The 26,949-nt window shown below is 36.5% G+C and overlaps 1 protein-coding gene across 1 annotated transcript in view; it reads left to right on the forward strand.

The window, feature by feature from the left end:
- Positions 1-26,728, forward strand: part of LOC121385810 (ATP-binding cassette sub-family C member 4-like) — a 30,709-nt gene extending 3,981 nt beyond the window's left edge. Inside the window, exons 2-7 of the mRNA XM_041516602.1 lie at positions 13,151-13,261; positions 19,904-20,021; positions 22,310-22,522; positions 23,867-23,956; positions 25,000-25,163; positions 26,191-26,728. Of these exons, the coding sequence (XP_041372536.1) occupies positions 13,151-13,261; positions 19,904-20,021; positions 22,310-22,522; positions 23,867-23,956; positions 25,000-25,163; positions 26,191-26,335 (841 nt within the window). The 3' untranslated portion in view covers positions 26,336-26,728. The remainder of the gene's footprint in view (positions 1-13,150; positions 13,262-19,903; positions 20,022-22,309; positions 22,523-23,866; positions 23,957-24,999; positions 25,164-26,190) is intronic.
- The last annotated feature ends 221 nt before the right edge of the window (positions 26,729-26,949 follow it).

The raw sequence follows: 26,949 nt of genomic DNA on the forward strand, positions 1-26,949 counted from the left end.
TAATGTCGCTACTTATTTCTAAATACCACTTTCTATACAAACAACAAACACACTTTAGTCCTAGCTACCTAATGTCGCTGCTTATTTCTAAATGCCACTTTCTATACAAACAACAAACACACTTTAGTCCTAGCTACCTAATGTCGCTGCTTATTTCTAAATACCACTTTCTATACAAACAACAAACACACTTTTGTCAAGTTTTGTGGCAACTATCCAATAAGATGGACGCCAACATGTTTATTTTAGTACATTGATAAACATACAGAATATGCATATAGACTCTTCTTAAACAATGCGTCCACCCAGGAAAAAACAGAAAAACAACCATACTTTACATTAAAAATGGAGAAAAATCTCTGGAAACCTGTATATGATGGCAAATGTTGACACCGTCTTCAGCGAAATGCCAGACCACATTCTTATACAAAACACAAACAAAATTAATCCTAGAGTACTGAAAGTTTGCTGTCCTATCAAAATAGCTGCCAGAACTTATGCACATGCAATACTATTATCTATTGTTACAACTAATACGATTGGTCAACCAATAACTAACTGCTCCAATCAAAAGACCGCTCAAACAAATATTTCCTGCTTTACTATGAAAGAAAGAAAGAAATGTTTTATTTAACGATGCACTCAACACATTTTATTTACGGTTATATGGCATCAGACATATGGTTAAGGACCACACAGATTTTGAGAGGAAACCTGCTGTCGCCACATAGGCTACTCTTTTACGACAGGCAGCAAGGGATCTTTTATTTGCGCTTCTTACAGGCAGGATAGCACAAACCATGGCCTTTGTTGAACCAGTTATGGATCACTGGTCGGTGAAAGTGGTTTACACCTACCCATTGAGCCTTGCGGAGCACTCACTCAGGGTTTGGAGTCGGTATCTGGATTAAAAACCCCATGCCTTGACTGGGATCTGAACCCAGTACCTACCAGCCTGTAGACCAATGGCTAACCACGACGCCACCGGCTTTACTATGAAATGCGGGAAATAAAAAATACCCCAGATGAACTCAAAGTAAACATAACAGGGCCTAAAATAAAAAAATAAATAAATAAAAATAAAAACATAACTAAAAATTAGGGAACAGTAATTAGAAGGTAGTCGCCAGATGCACAATTTGTTGGGTTTTTTTTTTGGGGGGGGGGTGCAGCTATCCCTTTTGCTTGTCAGTTTCTTTACCACATCACACGTGTGTTAATATGATGATCTTAGTATCACTGTATGTCAATATGTCAATGTAGTCTTCTTAGTGTCAGTGTCACTGTACTACATCTCACATCCATATCAATGTAGTCCTCTGTGTCACTGTACTACATCTCACATCCATATTAATATGGTCCTCTCTGTGTCACTGTAATACATCTCACATTCATATCAATATAGTCCTCTTTGTATCACTGTACTACATCTCACATCCATATCAATGTAGTCCTCTCTGTGTCACTGTACTACATCTCACATCCATATTAATGTAGTCCTCTTTGTATCACTGTACTACATCTCACATCCATATCAATGTAGTCCTCTTTGTGTCACTACTACATCTCACATCCATATCAAATTAGCCCTCTTTGTATCACTGTACTACATCTCACATCTATATCAATGTAGTCCTCTTTGTGTCACTGTACTACATCTCACATTCATATCAATCAACAGCGCTCAATTTTTACGGTCGTCCGGTCGTCTGTGACGACCTAATATTCAGTCTGGCAACTTAATTCTATGATACTAGTTGCCCGTTGGACGACTGACGTTTTTTAAAACACCAAAAAGCGAGTTGTGTCGCATAATAATGTTTCCTTGCCCACAATCGCTTTTAAACAGTCGTTATCTAAAGTAGAGGGGATGATTTTCCGCGATCACGAAAAACACGGACTGAATCGCGGAATTTAGTAACTGAAATGGAATTCGCGATTTAAAAAAATAAATAATAACCTTCAAAAGTTGTATTTCTGGTTCAAGCACCATTATAAATCTTTTGGTTAGTTTTAAGATTCAATATTAATAATATACGCATATAGTGTTTTTGTATGCCAACTTTCGTATGCCTAAACACTTCCAGAACCGTTCATTCTCGGAAGTTACGCTGTAATCTTGTAACAAAGCATGTTGACTGTTTACCCGTGTCACTTTACACAATAAAATTTAATTTGAAATATAAAAATAAACATGAACTAATACAATTTTAGAATATTGATTATATAACAATATTTCTAGTATGTTCAATTTCAATATTTTTTAATAATACTTATTACGATTCGTAAGCATAACCGATTTACACAACGCTTTCGTTGGAAAACATAATTTCGTAAAACTTTGGGCATATTCGTTAATCTGTCTGTACGGAAGCAATTCACATTTATAGTCCATCCCACAGGGAACACCTTTTTTCATGCTATGGAATTTACTACAAGTTATTTATTTCTGAACCGAATGTTTTCTAAATTGCACACAAAAATAGCATTTTACTTTTCTTCTTACTGGTTTATTCTAGTAGCACATGTAGCACGTGCTACGTCCCCGCGCTTCAGGGGGTCCCGCAGTGAGTAATTGTGTACATTTATTTTCCCCAGGTAATTTTTCCCCTCTCCCCGAAGGGGTTGAAAAATATATATCTTGGGAATTGGGCCCCGCTGTTATTTGTGCTATTGGCCCGCGAATCATTAAACTGGTTCTGAATACATAATTCTAAACAATTGTTGTTTTTTTGTTTGTTTGTTGTTGTTGTTTTTTGTTGTTTTTAAAGGCCTTCATTTAAAAGTTATAAAACAATGTCGAAACTGTAAACGGTCGACAGAACAGTGCTTAGTGTCGGTTCACTACCGCTGGCCTATATCTAGCTTGATCCGACCACGTTTGAATATGTAATTTGTGCACACGGCACGCTAGTTAGGTTACATAGAAAAATACATGTGTAATCGAGTGGGTACTAGTAATTCTTATTTGTGCACTTTTTGTTTTTGGTTCACGTTTTGTAATCATACTGGAACAAATAAAATGTTATCATGTATTTATTTATTTATATATTTTTGGCAACTAATGTAAGATTACAAACAATGCATTACCAAGTTCTTGTTAATATTTTCATGAAAATAGCGGGGTTTGTCAAATGTGTGTTTTGTTTATGAATCTTAACCATAATCCATTAAATGAAATGAAACTGAAAGCCACACAATCAACAATTATGTATTGTTTGAATTTAAGGGAGAATGGATCTCTTTATTATTATTAATTACAAACAATAATTAACAGTAATTAAGTTTGTAATTTTGTTTTAACTGCGGCTTATGTACGGACGAAGGTTGAAACTTTGTCTAAAACCAAGTGGTGCGGTTTATACACCAATGCGTGTAATAGGCCAGTAAATATGGTACATCACTTTTTTGGTCTTTATTAGTGGCAAGTAAACATTACTTAACTTCTTCTTTTTTTAAGTTTGTGTCAACAAAAATGTTTACAGGTATTTAAAAAATAGCAATAGCCAACAAGCTCAGAGCTGGAACAATAAAACACAAATGGATATAGTTTATAATAATAAAACATGACACTAATTAACACACAAAAAGGAAAAAACAAACACGGAATTTGCAAAAATCTAAAACGGAATGTGGCAAAATCTGAAACGGAAAATCATCCCCTCTACTAAAGCATCAGTCGAAATCACGTGGGTTTGTTTGCCACTCGGAACTCCTTGGCCGATTCTGTGAGACATCAGGAAAAATCGTAATCAGCTGAAGTATTCCGAATAGTAAACATTCCAGTGCATTCGATTGGAACATAGAGTGCATTTGATTAGAAAATAGCTGATGTGTCGCCAAATCACAACAATCTTAAGCAATTAGGCCCTATGTGTACATGTGTATAACTACAAACATTTAAAAACATTATTAAAAAGTAATGTATTTTATTGTCAGACAGTACATATTACATTTTACATTGACAACATATTAATTCCAAACCTGTTGGTTACTGTTTTATTGGAATACAAATATAACTCTAGTTTCAAAACATGGATGAAATCAGGGCAACCAAATTTTTGGAGGGGCAACCTCAATGTGAACCCATACTTGCCCTCCGGGCAAGCAACCAAAATCCTTAAAATTGAGCACTGATCAATATGGTCCTCTCTGTGTCACTGTACTCAGTGCTAGCCCTGGGTGGCTATTTTTGTTCGCCAAAAAATTCGCCAATCTTCAATTTCTTTTGCCAATCTAAATATGTATTCGCCAATTACATTTTGGCATTTCAATTAAAATATTTTGGTTTTAATCCTGTTCTTTATGATAATATAGTACCTGCTAAGATGTACTTATTATTCAGTTTACGTCTTGTATGACACTGTTTATGGGGATTATTTTTTAGCAGATGTTTCAACCTGAAAAGAAAAATTAATTAGATCTGCTTGAATTTTAGTATAAACCATCCGCGTATTACTATTAGACCAAACTCTGTGGTTATCGACGGCAGTGTGTAACCCCCCCACCAAAAAAAATAAATCCCGATGCATATACGATGAAGCAATGAATAAATGTTTTTATTAACAAAATTGCAAAACGACCCTACATGGGGGCGAACCGACTCAGTTAACAGTACAGATGGAACCGGGTCGAAACGATGCGGGCGATCTAGTAACAGGGGTGAAACGACCTGTTACCAGTCACACCAGATACTGTGCTACCCCTCCAGAGTGCTCCAAAGCCACCGGCCTATATGCATATATCTTAATAAATAGATGTATTATTGTATATATAATAGAAAAATCTTCTCTTTTTTTAGAAACGACATGACCAGACAGGCTGTTTTATTTTATGAAACAAAAATTATATATATATATATATATATATATATATATATATATATATATATATATATAAAAACTTACCTGTATGATTTATTACTCAGTTTACTGAATACTGTTCATAATTGTTTTGGTGTCCAACTCAAGAGTATTGCCATTCACCCAAAATAAAGACAAAGGAAACGTCTTTATATGTTATTGCTATCAAAACACTGGCTCGCGACTGTTTCACAAGTGGAAAAATGCTCATTCAGTTTCACGCCGGTTTTGAGAGACTTGTATTTCTGTGCAAGGGGCGGAGGGATGTATCATGTTGGCGTTTATATTATATCAGTAGATATAGCAGATATGAATTATAATTTCGCCATTTAATATGTTTGAAATATAATCTGTAAACGTAGAAAGGTTAAACTAATAATGATTGCATATCAGTGAGAAACAATGTGACTGTCTTCCTCACCAACGTACCCACTTCGTGGAAATGAACTCAACCACGTGACCTAGATTTACAACGTAACCGGTACGACAAAACACGACTAATAAAATTTAAAATTTGTTGTCACTAGTAATCAAACATTTAGTATCAACAATGCAACATGACTTAAAGAGTATTTAATTTTATTTAATCGCGTTTTCTAACTTTATAACAAGCAGCTGGCAGTACACTACTGAATAGTAGACTGGCTCACAGACATGCAAATAGCGCTTATTTACACCACGAGGCAGATCAGCAGAACAAAACTGGTTGAAGAAATGGTTGGTTCTAAAAATCAGATGGGGATTTTTTTTTTTTTTTTTTCACAGTTGGTGACTGGCGAACGACAGTGCGAGCCCTGGTACTACATCTCACATCCATATTAATATGGTCCTCTTTGTGTCACTGTACTACATCTCACATCCATATCAATATAGTCCTCTTTGTATCACTGTACTACATCTCACATCCATATCAATATAGTCCTCTGTGTCACTGTAATACATCTCACATCCATATTAATATGGTCCTCTTTGTGTCACTGTACTACATCTCACATCCATATCAATATAGTCCTCTTTGTATCACTGTACTACATCTCACATCCATATCAATATAGTCCTCTTTGTGTCACTGTAATACATCTCACATCCATATTAATATGGTCCTCTTTGTGTCACTACTACATCTCACATCCATATCAATATAGTCTTTGTATCACTGTACTACATCTCACATCCATATTAATATGGTCCTCTTTGTGTCACTACTACATCTCACATCCATATCAATATAGTCTTTGTGTCACTGCACTACATCTCACATCCATATTAATATGGTCCTCTTTGTGTCACTGTACTACATCTCACATCCATATCAATATAGTCCTCTTTGTATCACTGTACTACATCTCACATCCATATCAATATGATCCTTTGTGTCACTGTACTACATCTCACATCCATATCAATATAGTCCTCTTTGTATCACTGTACTACATCTCACATCCATATCAATATGGTCCTCTTTGTGTCACTGTACTACATCTCAAATCCATACCAATATGATCCTCTTTGTGTCACTGTACTACATCTCACATCCATATTAATATAGTCCTCTTTGTATCACTGTACTACATCTCACATCCATATTAATATGGTCCTCTTTGTGTCACTGTACTACATCTCACATCCATATTAATATGGTCCTCTTTGTGTCACTACTACATCTCACATCCATATCAATATAGTCTTTGTATCACTGTACTACATCTCATATCCATATCAATCTAGTCCTCTTTGTGTCACTGCACTACATTTCACATCTATATTAATATGGTCCTCTTTGTGTCACTGTACTACATCTCACATCCATATCAATATAGTCCTCTTTGTATCACTACTACATCTCACATCCATATCAATATGATCCTTTGTGTCACTGTACTACATCTCACATCCATATCAATATAGTCCTCTTTGTATCACTGTACTACATCTCACATCCATATCAATATGGTCCTCTTTGTGTCACTGTACTACATCTCAAATCCATACCAATATGATCCTCTTTGTGTCACTGTACTACATCTCACATCCATATTAATATAGTCCTCTTTGTATCACTGTACTACATCTCACATCCATATTAATATGGTCCTCTTTGTGTCACTGTACTACATCTCACATCCATATTAATATGGTCCTCTTTGTGTCACTGTACTACATCTCAAATCCATACCAATATGATCCTCTTTGTGTCACTGTACTACATCTCACATCCATATTAATATAGTCCTCTTTGTATCACTGTACTACATCTCACATCCATATTAATATGGTCCTCTTTGTGTCACTGTACTACATCTCACATCCATATTAATATGGTCCTCTTTGTGTCACTGTACTACATCTCACATCCATATCAATATAGTCCTCTTTGTATCACTGTACTACATCTCACATCCATATCAATATAGTCCTCTTTGTGTCACTGTACTACATCTCGCATCCATATCTATGTAGTCCTATGTGTCACTGTACTGCATCTCACATCCATATCAATACAGTCCCCTGTGTGTCAATGTATTACATCTCACATCCATATCAATATGGTTCTCTGTGTGTCACTGTACTACATCTCACATCCATATCAATATGGTTCTCTGTGTGTCACTGTACTACATCTCACATACATATTAATTTGGCCTTCTTTGGGTCACTGTACATCTCACATCCATATCAATGTGGTCTTATTTGGGTCACTGTACATCTCACATCCATATCAATGGGGCCTTCTTTGGGACACCGTACATCTCACATCCATATCAATGGGTCCTTCTTTGGGTCACTGTACTACATCTAATATAAATATCAGTGTGGTCCTCTTTGTGTCACTGTTCAGCCTCTCATATACATATCAATTCTGGTGAGTAATCTAATTGTACGATGTGTACTACTGCTCTATACTACACCAAATGTATTTTGAACAAAGTGATTGTGCTAATTTTGTAAAACAGTTTGCAACTGTTAAATTTAAAATGTAAGGATTTATCACATGTCTAACCTATTGGCATGTTTAACTGACATGTGAACAGAACTATGGTTCACATGAAATATTGTGTCCATGGAGAGGATAACAGCCTGATTATTGATGAGGAATGGTTATTAAATACTTTCAACTGTTATCATTATAGAAGGAAGGAAGGAAGGAAATGTTTTATTTAATGCCGCACTCAACACATTTTATTTACGGTTATATGGCGTCGAACATATGGTTAAGGACCACACAGATATTGAGAGGGGAAACCCACTGTCAGCACTTCATGGGCTACTTTTTTTGATTAGCAGCAAGGGATCTTTTATATGCACCATCCCACAGACAGAATAACACATACCACAGCCTTTGATATACCTGTCATGGTGCACTGGCTAGAGCAAGAAATAGCCCAATGGGCTCACCGACGGGGATCGATCCCAGACTGACAGCACATCAAGCGAATGCTTTATCACTGGGCTGCATCCCGCCTGTCATTATAGAAATGGAGTTGAAATGTTTCAGTACTATGATGCAAAGTGTTGTGTTTCTCTCACTTTTATAAAGTCAACTGGTGATATAGATGTTTCAGTACTATGATGCAAAGTGTTATGTTTCTCTCACTTTTATAAAGTCAACTGGTGATATAAATGTTTCAGTACTATGATGCAAAGTGTTGTGTTTCTCTCACTTTTATAAAGTCAGCTGGTGATATAAATGTTTCAGTACTATGATGCAAAGTGTTGTGTTTCTCTCACTTTTATAAAGTCAGCTGGTGATATAAATGTTTCAGTACTATGATGCAAAGTGTTGTGTTTCTCTCACTTTTATAAAGTCAACTGGTGATATAAAAGTTATAAATATTACTTTTCAGCAGTGACAACAGTAATGGGGTCGACTTTTTCATTTTGGGTCAACGTTAAAGTTTCACGATTAGCTCGATTTCTCGTTAACTGTAAATCATGCATCAATGAAACTGGATTTATAGTTAAACTTATGAAGGAAATTAAGGAAGGAAATGTTTTATTTAACGATGCACTCAACACATTTTATTGCGGTTATGTCAGACATATGGTTAAAGACCACACAGATATTGAGAGAGGAAACCTCTGGAAGGAAATGTTTTATTTAACGATGCACTCAATACATTTTATTGCGGTTATGTCAGACATATGGTTAAAGACCACACAGATATTGAGAGAGGAAACCTCTGGAAGGAAATGTTTTATTTAACGATGCACTCAATACATTTTATTGCGGTTATGTCAGACATATGGTTAAGGACCACACAGATATTGAGAGAGGAAACCTCTGGAAGGAAATGTTTTATTTAACGATGCACTCAATACATTTTATTGCGGTTATGTCAGACATATGGTTAAAGACCACACAGATATTGAGAGAGGAAACCTCTGGAAGGAAATGTTTTATTTAACGATGCACTCAATACATTTTATTGCGGTTATGTCAGACATATGGTTAAAGACCACACAGATATTGAGAGAGGAAACCTCTGGAAGGAAATGTTTTATTTAACGATGCACTCAATACATTTTATTGCGGTTATGTCAGACATATGGTTAAAGACCACACAGATATTGAGAGAGGAAACCTCTGGAAGGAAATGTTTTATTTAACGATGCACTCAATACATTTTATTGCGGTTATGTCAGACATATGGTTAAAGACCACACAGATATTGAGAGAGGAAACCTCTGGAAGGAAATGTTTTATTTAACGATGCACTCAATACATTTTATTGCGGTTATGTCAGACATATGGTTAAGGACCACACAGATATTGAGAGAGGAAACCTCTGGAAGGAAATGTTTTATTTAACGATGCACTCAATACATTTTATTGCGGTTATGTCAGACATATGGTTAAAGACCACACAGATATTGAGAGAGGAAACCTCTGGAAGGAAATGTTTTATTTAACGATGCACTCAACACATTTTATTGCGGTTATGTCAGACATATGGTTAAAGACCACACAGATATTGAGAGAGGAAACCTCTGGAAGGAAATGTTTTATTTAACGATGCACTCAATACATTTTATTGCGGTTATGTCAGACATATGGTTAAAGACCACACAGATATTGAGAGAGGAAACCTCTGGAAGGAAATGTTTTATTTAACGATGCACTCAACACATTTTATTGCAGTTATATCAGACATATGGTTAAAGACCACACAGATATTGAGAGAGGAAACCTCTGGAAGGAAATGTTTTATTTAACGATGCACTCAATACATTTTATTGCGGTTATGTCAGACATATGGTTAAAGACCACACAGATATTGAGAGAGGAAACCTCTGGAAGGAAATGTTTTATTTAACGATGCACTCAATACATTTTATTGCGGTTATGTCAGACATATGGTTAAGGACCACACAGATATTGAGAGAGGAAACCTCTGGAAGGAAATGTTTTATTTAACGATGCACTCAATACATTTTATTGCGGTTATGTCAGACATATGGTTAAGGACCACACAGATATTGAGAGAGGAAACCTCTGGAAGGAAATGTTTTATTTAACGATGCACTCAATACATTTTATTGCGGTTATGTCAGACATATGGTTAAGGACCACACAGATATTGAGAGAGGAAACCTCTGGAAGGAAATGTTTTATTTAACGATGCACTCAATACATTTTATTGCGGTTATGTCAGACATATGGTTAAGGACCACACAGATATTGAGAGAGGAAACCTCTGGAAGGAAATGTTTTATTTAACAACACACTCAACGCATTTTATTTATGGTTTTATGGTGTCAGACATATGTTTAAGAACCACACAGATATTGAAAGAGGAAACCTGCTGTCGCCACTTCATAGGCTACTCTTTTCGATTAGCAGCAAGGGATCTTTTATATGCACCATCCCACAGATGGGTAGTACATACCATGGCCTTTGATATACCAGTCATGGTGCACTGGCTGGAACAAGAAATAGCCCAATGGGCCCACCGACAGGGATTGATCACAAACCGACCGTGTATCGAGCACTTTACCACTGGACTACGTCCCATTCCCTACATTTATGATTGCATGATTTAAATGCATGATGTACAGAGACTATAAAATCTATGGATACAGAATAAGTTTAAGGAAGACGAGACATTTAATATTGTGGAATTCTTGTGCTAACTGTCAGCATCAAAACAAACTGATAATTAGGTGCAGAGTCATTACATTAATGGGGGGGGGTAGTAAAAAAAAAAGAAGGAAAAAATCCAGGGTAGAATAATTAAGGGGAGAGGGGGAAATTGCCTTTATTGCCATCTCCCACAACCCCCCCACTAGCTACAGCAGCAGGCACGGCGGAGCAGGGGGGCTGGGGAGGTCTCTAGCCCCTCCAATAATTCTGAATGTAAAATATTATTGGTTGTAAATCTTAAGGCAGAGATGAATGTTACATGTAGAATGCAGGAAATTGCATTTCAGGACATCTAGTATTCAAAATTTCTATGGGGGAGCATTTCCCCGAACCCCCTATTAACTTTACTTTGTGCCATCTATCTCAGTCAGCCCCTCCCCCAATGTCTACTTGCTTTTGCCATGCCTGAGCAGACCTAGCTCGAGTCACCTCCAGCCCTCCCCTTATTGATATTGATATGTAGCGGAAGACTAGAGAAAACTCTATGTAATGCTTTGGCTATTGTCGACAATCAAATGGTTGCAAGCTACTGTATCTAAAATACAATTTTTTCCTAAATCTGATGCCACAGAGCTTTAGTTTATTCTCAAGTTCAGTCATGACATTAAAGTTACATGTTGTTAACCAGTACGAACGCTACACAAACAAACCCGACGCCCCTTTGCAAGCTGAACCTGTGCTATACTATTTTGTTGTGACATATAGGGGCGTTGGATTTTGATTATGGAGAGCCATTTAAGATATCATATCGATACCATATAAATGCCAAGGGGAGGTAAATATTACTCCTTTCACTAGCATAGCCAAGTGGTAAAGCACTCACTTGATGTGTGGTCAGTTTGGAATCAATCCCCGTCAGTGGGCCCATTGGGCTATTTCTCATTCCAGCCAAAGACCGTGGTATGTACTATCCTGTCTGTGCATAAAAAAGATCCCTTGCTACTAATGAAAAAATGTAGCAGGTTTCCTCTCTATGACTCGAAATTTACCATACATGTATGTTTGACATCCAATAGCTGATGATTAATAAATCAATGTGCTCTAGTGGTGTCGTTAAACAAAAAACAAACATACTTCTTTTTACTAGTCTCAGGGGAGTGATAGTGATAGCTCATTTTAAATGGCAAAGTATATACAGCCCTGATGTGAATCTGGGAGTAGTAGGTGGAATATAGTGGGCTATGGTTTAGTCGAGTATGTGTCATGCTATTGTAATGCCAGTACATCATTTGCAGTGCAGAAGTGACAACTTAAGATCGTAAACAATGAGTCATCACTTCCCATAAGTCCACCAAAGGTGGTTGATCCTATGACCCTTGATACCTGAGGTGAGCATCAACTTGCAGGGCTAGCTCTGGCACTTGCCAAGTTCGCCAGTTCCTAATTTTAAAAACAATTGGCGAAATTTATTTTAATTTGGCGAATAAATTTCTTGTAGTAATTGTTATTTTATTAGAAAATACATGGGTTTTTGCTATTTTTAAAGTTTAAATAGATGATTTGGCAAAATTTTCTGACACCCAGAGCTAGCCCTGACTTGCTACAGAAGAGTGGTTTAATGCTGGACTCAGAGGGTTCATGTTTCAATTTTGATTACGGTAGTAGACATATAGTGAATAATACATGAGTGGTCGTTAGATACCATTTATCTCACAACGAGTTGTTTTAAAATGTATCTTAACAAGCGAAAGCGAGTTTGATATGTTTTTAGACAACGAGTTGTGAGATAAATGGTATCTGACAAACACAAATGTATTATTCTATTTCTTACATATCCTCAAAAACCAGGTTTAAGCAAATTTTAACATCTTTTTCGACTAAAAGTTATTTACAGTTGTTGCAGTTGTAGCTAACTTATGCGTCACAGACACATAATTGTCAGGTTGACTATACATCACAGTGTAATCTATTTCCACTATATTGTTTTTCATTGGCTGCTTGGTGACCTGGTCATCACCTAGGAGCAACCAATCGTATGTTTTTAAATTGTTAATACACCTATGTGTGTTAACAACCCATGTGTTATCAAAAATAATACATGGTGTTCTCACCAATAGGTGTGTAAGAATTAGTTGTATTTGTCACAATTAATATGCATGTAGCTGAGAGCATGTGTTTTAAACAACCCGTATTGTTTGATCTGCAGGTGGCTGACCCCGTTGTTTATCAGTGGCTTCAAGAGACCTCTCACCTCCAGCGACATCTACGACGTGTCAAGGGAAGACAAATCTGCACAACTTGAAAAAATACTTGAAAGGTTTGCTTTAATATGCTTGTTCGTGTTGTGTAATAAATTGCCGATTCAGCTTTCATAATTTATTATGTAACTTGAAAAGATACTTGAACTGTGTGCTTTAAAGGACCTATGTCAAAGTTGAAACTACAATATTTTGTTATTTTCACATTCATTTGCAAATTAATCAATCCCACGCATAACTATTTCCATAATTGACTCTATAATAATAAAAAAATTTAATCTTGCACTGGACGACAAGCAGTGGTGTAGCATGGGCAGGGCCACTGGGGCGGATGCCCTGGGTGCAAAATTCTGGACTGGTGGAAGGGACTCAGGGAGTGCTAACGGTCCACTGGTTAGGGGGCGCAATACTTGCTTTGCCCCGGGCGCTGGCAACCCACGCTATGCCACTGACGACAAGAGGGGTTTCCTGAATAATTTGCGGCTAAATATAGCCTGACCAACATCTTTGTTTCTTTTGTCAGTTGATCGCAAAGAATTCTGGGTACACTTAGTGTGTTGAATGTGTACGCATAAAACAGTGAAGTCACTATAGTAGTGTCGGAAATAGAATAAAACTGATTTTTGTCGATTATTTCTTTCATATTAAATTGACAGTTAAATATTTTGTAAATATCTGTTTAATGATACTCTACCTAATTTAGCATTTACTTGTTTGGGCTCTCATTGATATACAAGGTGGTGTTTACTCTTGAAATTAAAAGAAAGATGTCGGTAAACAGGTGATTTGTGCACTTTATTGGAACAGACTATAACACATTTTGATCGGCATGTGTCAATTTCATTGCTGTTGCAATATGTGAGAGACCTTCTCTGATTACGGTTTACCCCTATCCCTCTCCAAAACAAAATAGTTGGTGACATTTATAAGTCACATTTGAGCAAAACTGTCAATAACCATAGAGTGTGTGTCAATAGAGTGTGTGATCTATTATACTGGTATTAAACATGCTATGTATTAAAGGAGCTATCTCAAGTTGCATAATGACAGCTATTATAAATAATTTAAAAAAATTAAATTTTGCTTTAAAATTTACAGAACTACACCTTCAACTATATGCCCATAAATGATTCTAACAAAATAATTTTTTTCTACTAGTAGAAAATACACTTTTATTGAAGAATTTTTATCACAAACAGATGCTGACATATAACTATGATATAGTGTAGCGTTCCTGGTTTTCAGTCTGTCTATCTTTTCATATTTTCTTTGGTTTTTATATTCTGTTAAGATTCTGATTATATCTCTTACTAATTACATTAACAGCATGATCTAACTCTACTCACTTATGAATATCAGGAACGTTATTTTCCCGTTGCTACGAGGGATAATACAATAAGTGTCGTGCAACCGTTTTAAATGTTGTCGGCAGAAGTCCGTGCAAGAGTGTGGCCTGACTGAATCAACCAATCAGGTTGGTCAAGTTAGATTATGTTTCGACGCACGTTATTCATCCCCACTTGCGCTCGGGTTGTTTTTCTGTGAGGTTAGTGTTTGTGTGCTGTGTTGTTTTTCGTTTTATATATATGTAAACATGTTTGCTTCCATTCCTAACTGTCTACCCATTTATACATACGTTTAACCAATGTATATCTTATAAGTTTCAGTTATTAAAATTATAAATTAACTACGTAAAGCGAGTCAGGTAATGACCCGTGTTACGTGTAAGGTGTAATCGTCCCATATATAATTCCGTGTTTTTACCGTGCACGAACTGTCCGCTTAATCGTTGTGGCTGAGATAGAGAACGGACGACCCGTCTGAATAAATTAAACCTGATTAAATTAGGATCTCGTTGATTTTAATAAGCGGTCTTCGTCATTGTCGATGGTTTGCAACCCCATTCCGAATAAGTGAGTCCTAATTATATGGATTAACGACTACTTTAATAGGGTGTTTTGGTTAAAAATAGCTTTGAAGGGGGCTGTCCAATATATATGATTTAACGGAGTTCGTGTACACCGGCATGGATGGGTAATCGTGTAAGGTGTAGAGCCTAATTATTTGGTGTGGGCTGTCCTGCAGATGTAAATTTAATTCCGCGAATATTCTCTTCGTCGGGATTATCCACGACACATTCATACACATCCCTAAATATAAATATTTATTTGTATGGATATGTGGGTGTAAATTTATTTATTTAGTGGTAGTCAATTCATATATGGATCTTGGAGGACTACCATACATATTTGTTATTTGTTTGTACTCCCTCAAATAAATGTGTAATCTGTTTATTTGTTAGTTTGGGTTTTCTGTTCGAGCCAAGTCGGTCTCTGGTTTATAGTAATTTCAGCCTTCTAGAGAATTATTAATAGACTCTTAATACCAGCAAAAGTCTACAACCGAAAGGTGTAGCCGAACCCGTGGTTGCCACATTGGGACCCGAAAAATAAATTTCATTACAATAGCACCTTTAAGTGGTACCATATGTCTGTCGCCATATAACCGTAAATAAAATGTGTTGAGTGCGTTGTTAAATAAAACATTTCTTTCTTTCTTTAAATGGTTGCAAGATTGTGTAAATTTCTAATGTACTTATATTGAATTTATTTTCACTAAATATGTTGATAATAATTAATAATGTATGCTGCAATTCAGTTGATTGGGTTTTTTCTCGTTCCAACTGGTGCACCACAGCTGGACAAGGGCCATGGTATGTGTTTTCCTTCTGTTGGAAAGTGCATATAAAAGATCCCTTGTAGCAGGTTTCCTCTGTTGACTACGAGTCAGAATTACCAAATGTTTGACATCCAATAGCTGATGATTAATTAATCAGTGTTCTCCAGTGGTGTTGTTAAACAAAACAAACTATTACATGTAGCTCTGGCGAAAGAATTTCAAGTATTAATTGATATTTTGTTACAAAATAACTGGGTATCTATAAAATTTTAAAATTTAATATATAATTTGGCAAAATTTTCTGCTAAACCAGAGCTATAGCCTTGTTTATGTTTTAAAGCAAAAATTAATAAATATTGTTTTGTAATAAATTCTCATTCAGACTGAAAGGTTTGCTTTAATATCATTGTTCATGTTATATAATGAATTGTCCATTCAGATTGTATGGTTTATTTTGTAACTATGTAGAGGATGCACTTTTTCACGCCTTGAGCTTCTCGGTTAGAATTAATAGAAGTAACAAGAAACACAAGTGGATCAAGCATTTATCAGGGGTACCGACCTCAGTGTTGTCGTGGTTAAGCCATTTATCAGGGGTACCGGCCTCAGTGGTGTCGTGGTTAAGCCATTTATCAGGGGTACCGGCCTCAGTGGTGTCGTGGTTAAGCCATTTATCAGGGGTACCGGCCTCAGTGGTGTCGTGGTTAAGCCATTTATCAGGGGTACCGGCCTCAGTGGTGTCGTGGTTAAGCCATTTATCAGGGGTACCGGCCTCAGTGGTGTCGTGGTTAAGCCATTTATCAGGGGTACCGGCCTCAGTGGTGTCGTGGTTAAGCCATTTATCAGGGGTACCGGCCTCAGTGGTGTCGTGGTTAAGCCATTTATCAGGGGTACCGGTCTCAGTGGTGTCGTGGTTAAGCCATTTATCAGGGGTACCCGCCTCAGTGGTGTCGTGGTTAAGCCATTTATCAGGGGTACCCGCCTCAGTGGTGTCGTGGTTAAGCCATTTATCAGGGGTACCCGCCTCAGTGGTGTCGTGGTTAAGCCATTTATCAGGGGTACCCGCCTCAGTGGTGTCGTGGTTAAGCCATTTATCAGGGGTACCGGCCTCAGTGGTGTCGTGGTTATGCCATTTATCAGGGGTACCGGCCTCAGTGGTGTCGTGGTTAAGCCATTTATCAGGGGTACCGGCCTCAGTGGTGTCGTGGTTACGCCATTTATGAGGGGTACCGGCCTCAGTGGTGTCGTGGTTAAGCCATTTATCAGGGGTACCGGCCTCAGTGGTGTCGTGGTTAAGCCATTTATCAGGGGTACCGGTCTCAGTGGTGTCGTGGTTAAGCCATTGAACATAGGGCTGGTAGATACAGGGTTCGCAGCCCGGTACCAGCTCCCACCCAGAGTGAGCTTTAACAACCCAATGAGTTAGGTGTAAGACCACTACACCGACTACTCTCTCACTAACAACTAACCACTATCTCACTGTCCTATAGGTAGTACTATACCAAATAACTTCCGGCTGGGTCAAAGTTCGAGGTGCACCGAACATTTGATAGAGAAGTGAACACCACAAGTCCTGTGATTGGTTATAAATGTGAGTGTGTTGGTTGTAAAAAATAATAGTTTCATCTGGGTAAAATAAATGTGCAATTTTATTTCATCTAGTACCAATGTGTCAAGTAGTCTTGTGCTTGAAACATGTATGGGGTACCTGTAAAAAAAAGTACTCGAATTTTGTGCGAAACTAGGGTAGTCATAGACGCTACCCGTTATCTCAGAAACGAGCAGCTTGACCCCCATTTTTTTCTGATTCACTTTAAGTGTAAGGGGTGGTAGTATTTATATCCGTGGCGTTTATGTCGGTTGATACGTTGCAGGTAGGAGTTTTAGCCGCATATGTTACTATTGTCGTCTATGGGATTTGATTTGGTAGTATACACCCTAGACAAACAGCCCAGATAGCAGAGATGTGTGCCCAGGACACCGTGCTTGAACCTTAATTGGATATAAGTACAGGAAAAAGAAATAATAATCAGGGGTGGAGATGGGAATTGTAAAAAGTGATGTGTTGAACTGCTGAGTTAGTGGAAGGCTATTTCAATGTGATATTTAAAAAGAAAGAAAGATGGATTATGGTAATACCTGGAAGTTCATGGAATTTGCTAGTGAAGTTTTCCAAGTCTGGAAAGTCCTGCATTTTTAGAACTGATCATGGAAAGTAAAAATTTGTTTAAAATTTATTCCCCCCTCCCTCGCCCACCATTTAAAATAACACAAGAATGGTGTGCAGTTGGCATTTGTTCACAGAAAATCCTTTAAACGGTCATGCAAATTGTTTTTAAAAAGAAAGAAAAGTCATGCAATTTAGTTAGTATTAAAAGAGTAATACAATATTGGTGTTGAAAACCCCCCCAACCAAACAACAACATTTAATCTCAGAGTTAAACAATCCTTAATGTTAATAAAAATGAAGTTGGAAAATAGGGACCTGTCATATTTTGATGGGTGGGAAGGTGGTGGAACCTCATGCCACCCCTATTACCTGTAATAAATCTATGCAGTATGATTTAAGCAACCACAGCACTGACGGGTACCGTGGTATAATAATAATATGCTGTGTAAGTGGTCTATGTGTGCTAATACTGTTATCTGTTTGCCCAGTAATTTATGTAAGCTCTTTCCATGCAGGTTCATTTCCAGGTCAGAGGTCATTCATCACGGTCATACTTCTTAATTGTGACACATGCTTTGGTGCATATATTCACTGCTGGTAACTGGGAAAGATTTAAAATAATGGGTAATTTTAGATGGTAGATCCTCTGGCAGAATTTTGCCAGTGGTGTTTTGAAAAAGGAAGAAAATGTTTTATTTAAACAACGCACTCAACACATTTTATTTACGGGTTATATGGCGTCAGACATGTGGTTAAGGACCACACAGATATTGAAAGAGGAAACCCGCTGTCGCCACTTCATGGGCTACTCTTTTCGATTAGCAGCAAGGGATCTTTTATATGCACCATTCCACAGACAGGGTAGTACACACCACAGCCTTTAATATACCAGTTGTGGTGCACTGGCTGGAACTAGGTTTTGAAAAAATGCACACACACACACATACCAGCAAGGACATATGCTAGCAACAGTCATGTAGGAAATATTTGTGATGTAAATTCTCAAGTTTAGAGTGAAAAAATAAATGGGGAAAAAAAATGTATTCTTAATGCAAGTAATTATAAGACTCATGGAATTTGCTAATCATGTGGGATAAAAACAAAAGTACACCCACGGTGGTGGAATAATAAATTCCATCATATGTGGTCATGTGGGATAGAAAACGTACACCCGAGGTGGTGGCAATTTCAACCCGGAACGAGGCTTGCAATCTAAATCTGTTATAACTTAATGACCTTAGATCACCAACAACATGATACTCCCCTTGTTAAGCGCAATCAGGTCAATGCCCATGAAAGATTTTAACAGTCCATCATATGTGGTCATGTGGGATAGAAAATTTCTACCTTAAAGGTGCTATGTTAAAGTTGCAATAATGGTGGTTCCCCAGAAATGTTTATTAATTTTTGGTTTGAAACATAAAGTTTATACCTTCAGCTATATGCCTATAAAAAATTACAACCAAATAATTCCATTTACTAGTAGAACAAATTTTATTTTAGGGGGAATCTTGACAGTGTCACACACATTCACTAATAATGTTACTGTTTTATTTGCGCACATTCAACATACTTAAGTTTACCCATAATTCTTTGCAGTTAACTGACAAAGAAACAGAGATGGTGGCCATGCTATATTTAGCCACAAATTGTTGCTCAGTACAAGATTTTTTAATAATTAATATCTTGAGTTAATTATGGAAAGATTATGGCGGTATCAATTAATTTGTAGTTATTTATTACAAATAATTGTGAAAATAACGAAAAATTGTAGTTTTAACTTTGACATAGGACCTTTAATATGGTACTATATTATTGTATTTATACTGATTATGGCACTATTTTACTGCAGGACATGGAAGCAAGAACTGCGTCGATATTCCGATGGACAGAGTACCAGTCTACTCCGAGCCATTCTCTGGGCGTTCCGTCTACAGTGGTTGTTCCCGGCCATACTGCTTTTCATTTCGGTTAGTGTTAAATTCTGTTAAAATTATAGCTCAGTAGTAAAATGTTATCATTTCATTTCAACTTATTTCCGTGCTTATAATCCAATTAAGGTTCAATCATGCTGTCCTGGACACACACCTCAGCTATCTGGGCTGTCTTTCCAGGACAGTGGGTTAGTGAGAGAGAAGAGGGTGTAGTGGTCTTACACCTACCCACTGAGTCTTTAAAACTTGCTCTGGATGGGAGTGAACCCTGTACCTACCAGCCTTATGTTCGATGGCTTAACCACGACACCACCGAAGCCGGTAAAAAGTTATCTTGAGGTTTGATGTCTTATATTATTTTTGTCTTAAACCAACCTGGTACACCAAAGAGTATGATGTATACTCTTTTAACCATGCTTACAAAATGTAGGTTGTTTTCCCCCATTGACAAAAGTGTGCAATAAATCTGTATAAGCGCATAATTTTTAAATTCCATCTCTCACTATAACAAACTGTCTTTTTATTTATTTTTTAATTAGGGGCCAGGACGTAGCCCAGTGGTAAATCACTTACCTGATATGTGGTCAATCTAGGATCGATCCCCATCAGTGGGCCCATTGAGCTATTTCTTGTTCTAGCTAGTGCACCATGGCTGGTATATCAAAGGCCATGGTATGTGCCATCCTGTCTGAGGGATGGTGCATATAAAAGATCCCTTGCTACTAATGGAAAAATATAGCAGGTTTCCTCTCTAAGATTTTTTGTCATAATTACCAAATGTTTATCATCCAATAGCCAATGATTAAGATATCTAGTGTTATCATTAAATAAAACAAACTTTAATTAATGAACCTGTTTAAAGTTTGTTTTGTTTAATGACACCACTAGAGAACATTGATTAATTAATCATCGGCTATTGGATGTCAAACATTTGGTAATTCTGACTTATGGTCATTGTAGGAAATCTGCTACATTTTTCCATTAGCTGCAAGGGATCTTTATTATGTACTTTCCCACAGACAGGAAAGCATGTACCATGGCCTTTGCCCAATTGTGATGCACTGGTTGGAACAAGAAAAAACCCAATCAGTTGAATGGCTCCATCGAGGTGGTTTGATCCTGCGATGCAAGCACCTCAGGCAAGCAAAAACCAGTTAAAGTTACCAAATAAACTTACATGTGATATGCCAACAGTAGTAGGGACTGTCAATCAAAACATCGATAAATGTGCAATAAACTTACATGTGATATGCCAACAGTAGTAGGGACTGTCAATCAAAACATCGATCAATGTGCAATAAACTTGCATGTGATATGCCAACAGTAGTAGGGACTGTCAATCAAAACATCGATAAATGTGCAATAAACTTACATGTGATATGCCAACAGTAGTAGGGACTGTCAATCAAAACATCGATAAATGTGCAATAACCATGTATGCCGTAAGTTTATGCAGTAATATTAACTGGTTCATTAGATAGTGCATATAAAATATCCAGTTCTGTCTGTCTGATGGTCTGTCTGTCTCTCTCTGTCCATCCATCCATCTATCTATCTATACCCATCCATTCATCCCCATCTGTCCGTCCATCCATCCATCCATCATCCAATCATCCATCCATCTCATCCCATTTATCCATCCAAACATTCATTCATTCATTCATTTATTCATCCATCCATCTATCTACCCATCCAAATCCATCCATCCAATCCAATTCAATCCAACCCCAACCCCAACCCCAACCCCAACCCCAACCCCAACCCCAACCCCAACCCCAAACTCAACCCCAAACCCAAAACCCAAAACCAAAACCCCAAACCAAAACCCCAAAACCCTCCCAAAACACCCAAACCAACCCAACCCAACCCATAGTATATCTACACTGGTATATGTCTCTATGTCTGTAGGTAGTTCAGTGCCTGAATAAGCCTATTTCTAGAACCACCATAACTTACAAAATGTATATTGTTATGGCACACCTATCACTTTCTGCCATCAGAAGTATTAACAAAAAACAGCTATTTCTCGTTCCATTCAGTGCACCACGACTGGTATATCAAAGGCTGTGGTGTGTGCTATCCTGTCTGTTAGATGGTGCATATAAAACATACCTTGCTTACTAATGGAAAAATGCAGCAGGTTTCCTCTACGACTATGTCAAAATTACCAACACAAATACAAATTACAAATGTTTGAAATCCAGTAGCCTATGATTAATATTAATTAATGTTCTCTAGTGATGTTGTTAAACAAAACAAATTTTAACGTTACTAAAAAAAATGTATAATTGTAATTGACTGAAGCCCATTTCTGTTCTTTTTAGGAATCTTCAAAAGTCTTGGCTCCGTATTTGGTTGGTCAGCTTGTAGGATTCTTCATACCAGGGTCAAAGGTCACCACAACCACTGCCTACATCTACGCGGTGTCGTTAGGTCTGGTTGGTCTAACGCAGATGTGCAACCCGCTGTATTTCTTCATCATGCAGAGGACAGCTCTGAAAATGAAGACTGCTGTTGGAAGTTTAATTTACAGAAAGGTAAGTAATGGCAGGGATGAAATTATAGTCACTTTTTATGTGTATTATTATCTCCATTTTAGAACCGAGAGGTGAGCTTCTATTTCATTGGTTAGCATTACAAAATATTTATTAAAAACATGGCTACAGACATGTACAGTGAAACCTCTCAAGACCAGACCCTCTGTAAACCGGACATTTTTCAAAAGCCAAAACAGAACTTAGCCTCTCTAAACCAAACCCCTCTAAAAACTGGACATTTGTCTTGGTCCAAAGGGTGTTCGGTTTAGAGGGGTTTCACAGTATGTTGTATGAACACAATAACCACCAAAAGTGATAACGCATGAGTTTATTAAAACTGTATCTGTGCTTGTATTTTGTTTTCATAAATGATGTTATAATATGGTGAGTTTATTAGAACTGTATCTGTGTTTGTATTTTCTTTTCATAAATGATGTTATAATATGGTGAGTTTATTAGAACTGTATCTGTGTTTGTATTTTCTTTTCATAAATAATGTCATAATATGGTGAGTTTATTAAAACTGTAGTTGAGTTAGTATTTTTTCATTAATAAATGATGTTATAATATGGCAAGTTTATTAAAACTGTAGTTGAGTTAGTTTTTACTCATTAATAAATGATGTTATAATATGGTGAGTTTATTAAAAGTTTTAATAAAACTGTAGTTTTGTGTTACATTAGTCTATGATGTTATAATATGATGATACGAGATTGTGAGTTTATTAAAACTGTAGTTGTGTTTGTATTTTGTTTTAGTCAATGATGTTATTATATGGTAAGATGAGCTGATACATGTATCTCTGAGAACAGAAATTATAGTCAGCTATTACTGTTTGTTATAAATGTCGTGATATTTAATCAGGTTGGTACCAAAACCTAAAGCAGGTACTATATGATAATTTGTCTTATAATTTGACAGTCAGTTAATATAAACCAATTACAAATACATTTTCAATTGCTGTGTGGCTTGGTATCTTTAATACCAGATTCTATTCATTTCTTGCAGGTTCAGTGCGGGTCGTAGCCCAGTGGTAAAGCACTCGCTCGATGCGCGGTCGGTCTGGGATCGATCCCTGTCGGTGGGGCCCATTGGGCTATTTCTCGTTCCACCCAGTGCACCACTATTGATATATCAAAGGCCGTGGTATGTACTATCCTGCCGAAGGATGGTGCATGTAAAAGATCCCTTGCTGCTAATCAAAAAGAGTAGCCCATGAAATGCTAACAGCGGGTTTCCTCTCTCAATATCTGTGTGGTCCTAAACCTTATGTCTGATACCATATAATCATAAATAAAATGTGTTGAGTTTGTCGTTAAATTAAACATTTCCTTCTTCTTGCAGGTTCTCTCCCTTAGTAGTCAGTCATTTTATCAGACAACCTCTGGCCAGATAGTGAATCTCTTGTCCACCGATGTAGAAAAATTCCATCCGGTTTGTAATCTTGTAATTAATTACAGATACTGTTATGAAATTGAATTAATATGATTTGTTAATTTTGTAGTATTAAGGATATGTTCAATACAGATATTTATGGTATATGACAACTTTATGACCTTTAGTGAATGACATTATTTGCAGTTTTATTGCTTGAAATATTAATTTTTTAATGTTTGATTTTTAAAAATATTTTAAGGGTCTAAACTTGTTTTCCCGATTCGTTTATGATAATGCACAATATGTCAGAACTAACATTTTGTTAATAGTATCAATATCATAATGTCTGTTTAAGCAGCAAGCTGTATTAAATGAGAATAGTTAAAAGTTAAAATTAGTTTTCTTTAATGATGCCACTGGAACACATTGATTTCTTAATTATCAGCTATTGAATGTCAAACAGGTGAATCCATATTTTCATGAAACAGATTAAGATACATCAGTGTAATTCTGAACATAGATCATGTATGGTTAAGTGTAAATTAAAGACGTGTTATACCACTTGTATGGTTACGTGTCAGTTAAAGACGTGTTATACCACATGTATGGTTATGTGTCAGTTAAAGACGTGTTATACCACTTGTATGGTTACGTGTCAGTTAAAGACGTGTTATACCACTTGTATGGTTACGTGTCAGTTAAAGACATGTTATACCAATATTATTATGTAATAATAATTTAAAATGAGTTCCTCACTCTTTGTGTGTTTTAAAGTAAGAAATAAGCAGGACCCATGATCTAAAGGAATTTATTAAAACTTTACCACGTTTCAGAAATTCAGAAAATATTTCAGAAAAAGTATTTATCAATAACCAGTCTTCTTTTTTCTTTTCTTTAAGAATGAGTATTCAGCTAATTTGACTACAAACCAAGTAAGCCCTGAATATGAATAGTTGAAGGTTTTCTTGAACATTCACTAGATAACATTTTGTTTATTGATAATGATCATGATTGTGTTTTTTATTGTTGCTTTTTTTTCATTTTAATTTAAAACTAATATATATATATTCTATTAATAATATTTAAAATTTACCTTTCAGGCTGTGGAAAATATTCACTATCTGTGGTTGTCTCCCCTTGTGATGATAACCTGTATTTACCTCATATATCAGCAGTGTGGGCTGGCCAGCCTCTTCGGGTTTTCTGTTATCGTCATTTTCATGCCTTTACAGATGATTAATGCAAAGCTCTTCGGACATTTACGGTAAAAAACAATTCTATAAATGTAATCTTAAAAATGTAGAGTTATTGGAAATTTCTGTCCGACGCCCAGCCACTTGGTCTGCCAGAGACTGGGCGTGGGATGGACATGCCTGTACCTCTTTTGGATGTAGGCATGCTGATAATGTGAAAGTAAAGTAATGTTGGAAATTGGTTGAAATTTTTATCTGTCTTTTAAAAAATAAAAAGCTGAAGTGAATATATTAATTTGACGAGGGTGTTTTAAAGGTGTGATATGATGATATGTAGACGAACATATATTAATATTAATGAGGCAATTGGTTGAAGTGAATATGTTAATTTGACGCAGGTGTTTTAAAGGTGTGATATGATGATATGTAGACGAACATATATTAATATTAATGAGGCAATTGGTTGAAGTGAATATGTTAATTTGACGCGGGTGTTTTAAAGGTGTGATATGATGATATGTAGACGAACATATATTAATATTAATGAGGCAATTGGTTGAAATGTTCAACATTGATTATAATGGGTTTCGACCAGTTTATGATCTTTTATTTATGCATCAGTTAGAATATATCTGAACATTAGAAGGGTTAGAACATTAGAAGGGTTAGAACATTAGAAGGGTTAGAACATTAGAAGGGTTAGAACATTAGAAGTAAATACATTTACTAATAGGAATAATTGGATATGTTATCTAAAGAAGGAGACAGAGCTTAAAAACCCTAAGATTTGAGGGGAGGAAGAGGCAGGATATTCACATTTACAAAACAGACTTAATTGCAGCATTTGACCCAAAACAATTCACTAGCCATCGGGCATGGCAATGGTAGTTATTTACTAGCCCAACATTGAATATCACAAGCCATGGGAGTGGGGCTACCATACTCTTAGAAACCCTGTGTACTGATATTTAAAAAAAGAAAACTGTGAAAAGCAATCAGTTTTGGGGGAATTCCGGTTACAGAATGTCCAGTTTTGAGGGGTTTCACCATATTATCTAGTGATACAGTAGAGCAATTTGTTGTAATATTTTTTTCCAGGAGTAAAATAGGTCAGTGTTCTGACCAGCGTGTTCACATGATGACTGAAATCATCTCAGGAATCAAGGTTATAAAGATGTACTGCTGGGAGCAGCCGTTCAGCAGTCTGATCAACTCGTTACGAGGGCAAGTAACCACGTTTTAATACACTAACACACGAATCCACAAAAACCTACAATCAAATGGGGGCGGGATGTAGCCCAGTGGTAAAGTGCTCGCTTGCGCAGTCAGTCTAGGATTGATTCCTGTCGGTTGGCCCATTGGGATATTTGTTGTTCTATCTAGTACACCACGACTGGTATATCAAAGGCTGTGGTATGTGCTATCCTGTCATTAAGATGGTGCCTATAAACGATCCCTCACTACTAATGGTAAAATATAGTGGGTTTCTTCTCTTAGATTATATTTAAAAATAAGCAAATACTTGACATCCAATAAATCAGTGCTCTAGTGGTGTCATTCAACAAAACAAACAAACTTAATAAGCAAGTTATAATTAGTAGTACAACCACCTTACAATGTTGTGTACAAAGTTAACTTAGCTTGTGGGCTAAATTTAGGTTTTTATTGACAGATGAATTGTAAACCACTTTTTAAAAATATATTAACAGGGTGCATTTTATTTTAGGTGATATATCTAAATTCGTGCACAGATTTTAAACAAGTGGAATAAGAATAATATATATTTAATTTTCAGATGATACGTGAAGAAAATATAATATCTTTGTCACCTTGATCTTCAAATTTTCACATATTGAT

The sequence above is a fragment of the Gigantopelta aegis genome, chromosome 2 (genome assembly GCF_016097555.1).
Source record: "Gigantopelta aegis isolate Gae_Host chromosome 2, Gae_host_genome, whole genome shotgun sequence".
In the NCBI taxonomy this organism is placed as follows: Eukaryota; Metazoa; Mollusca; class Gastropoda; order Neomphalida; family Peltospiridae; genus Gigantopelta; species Gigantopelta aegis.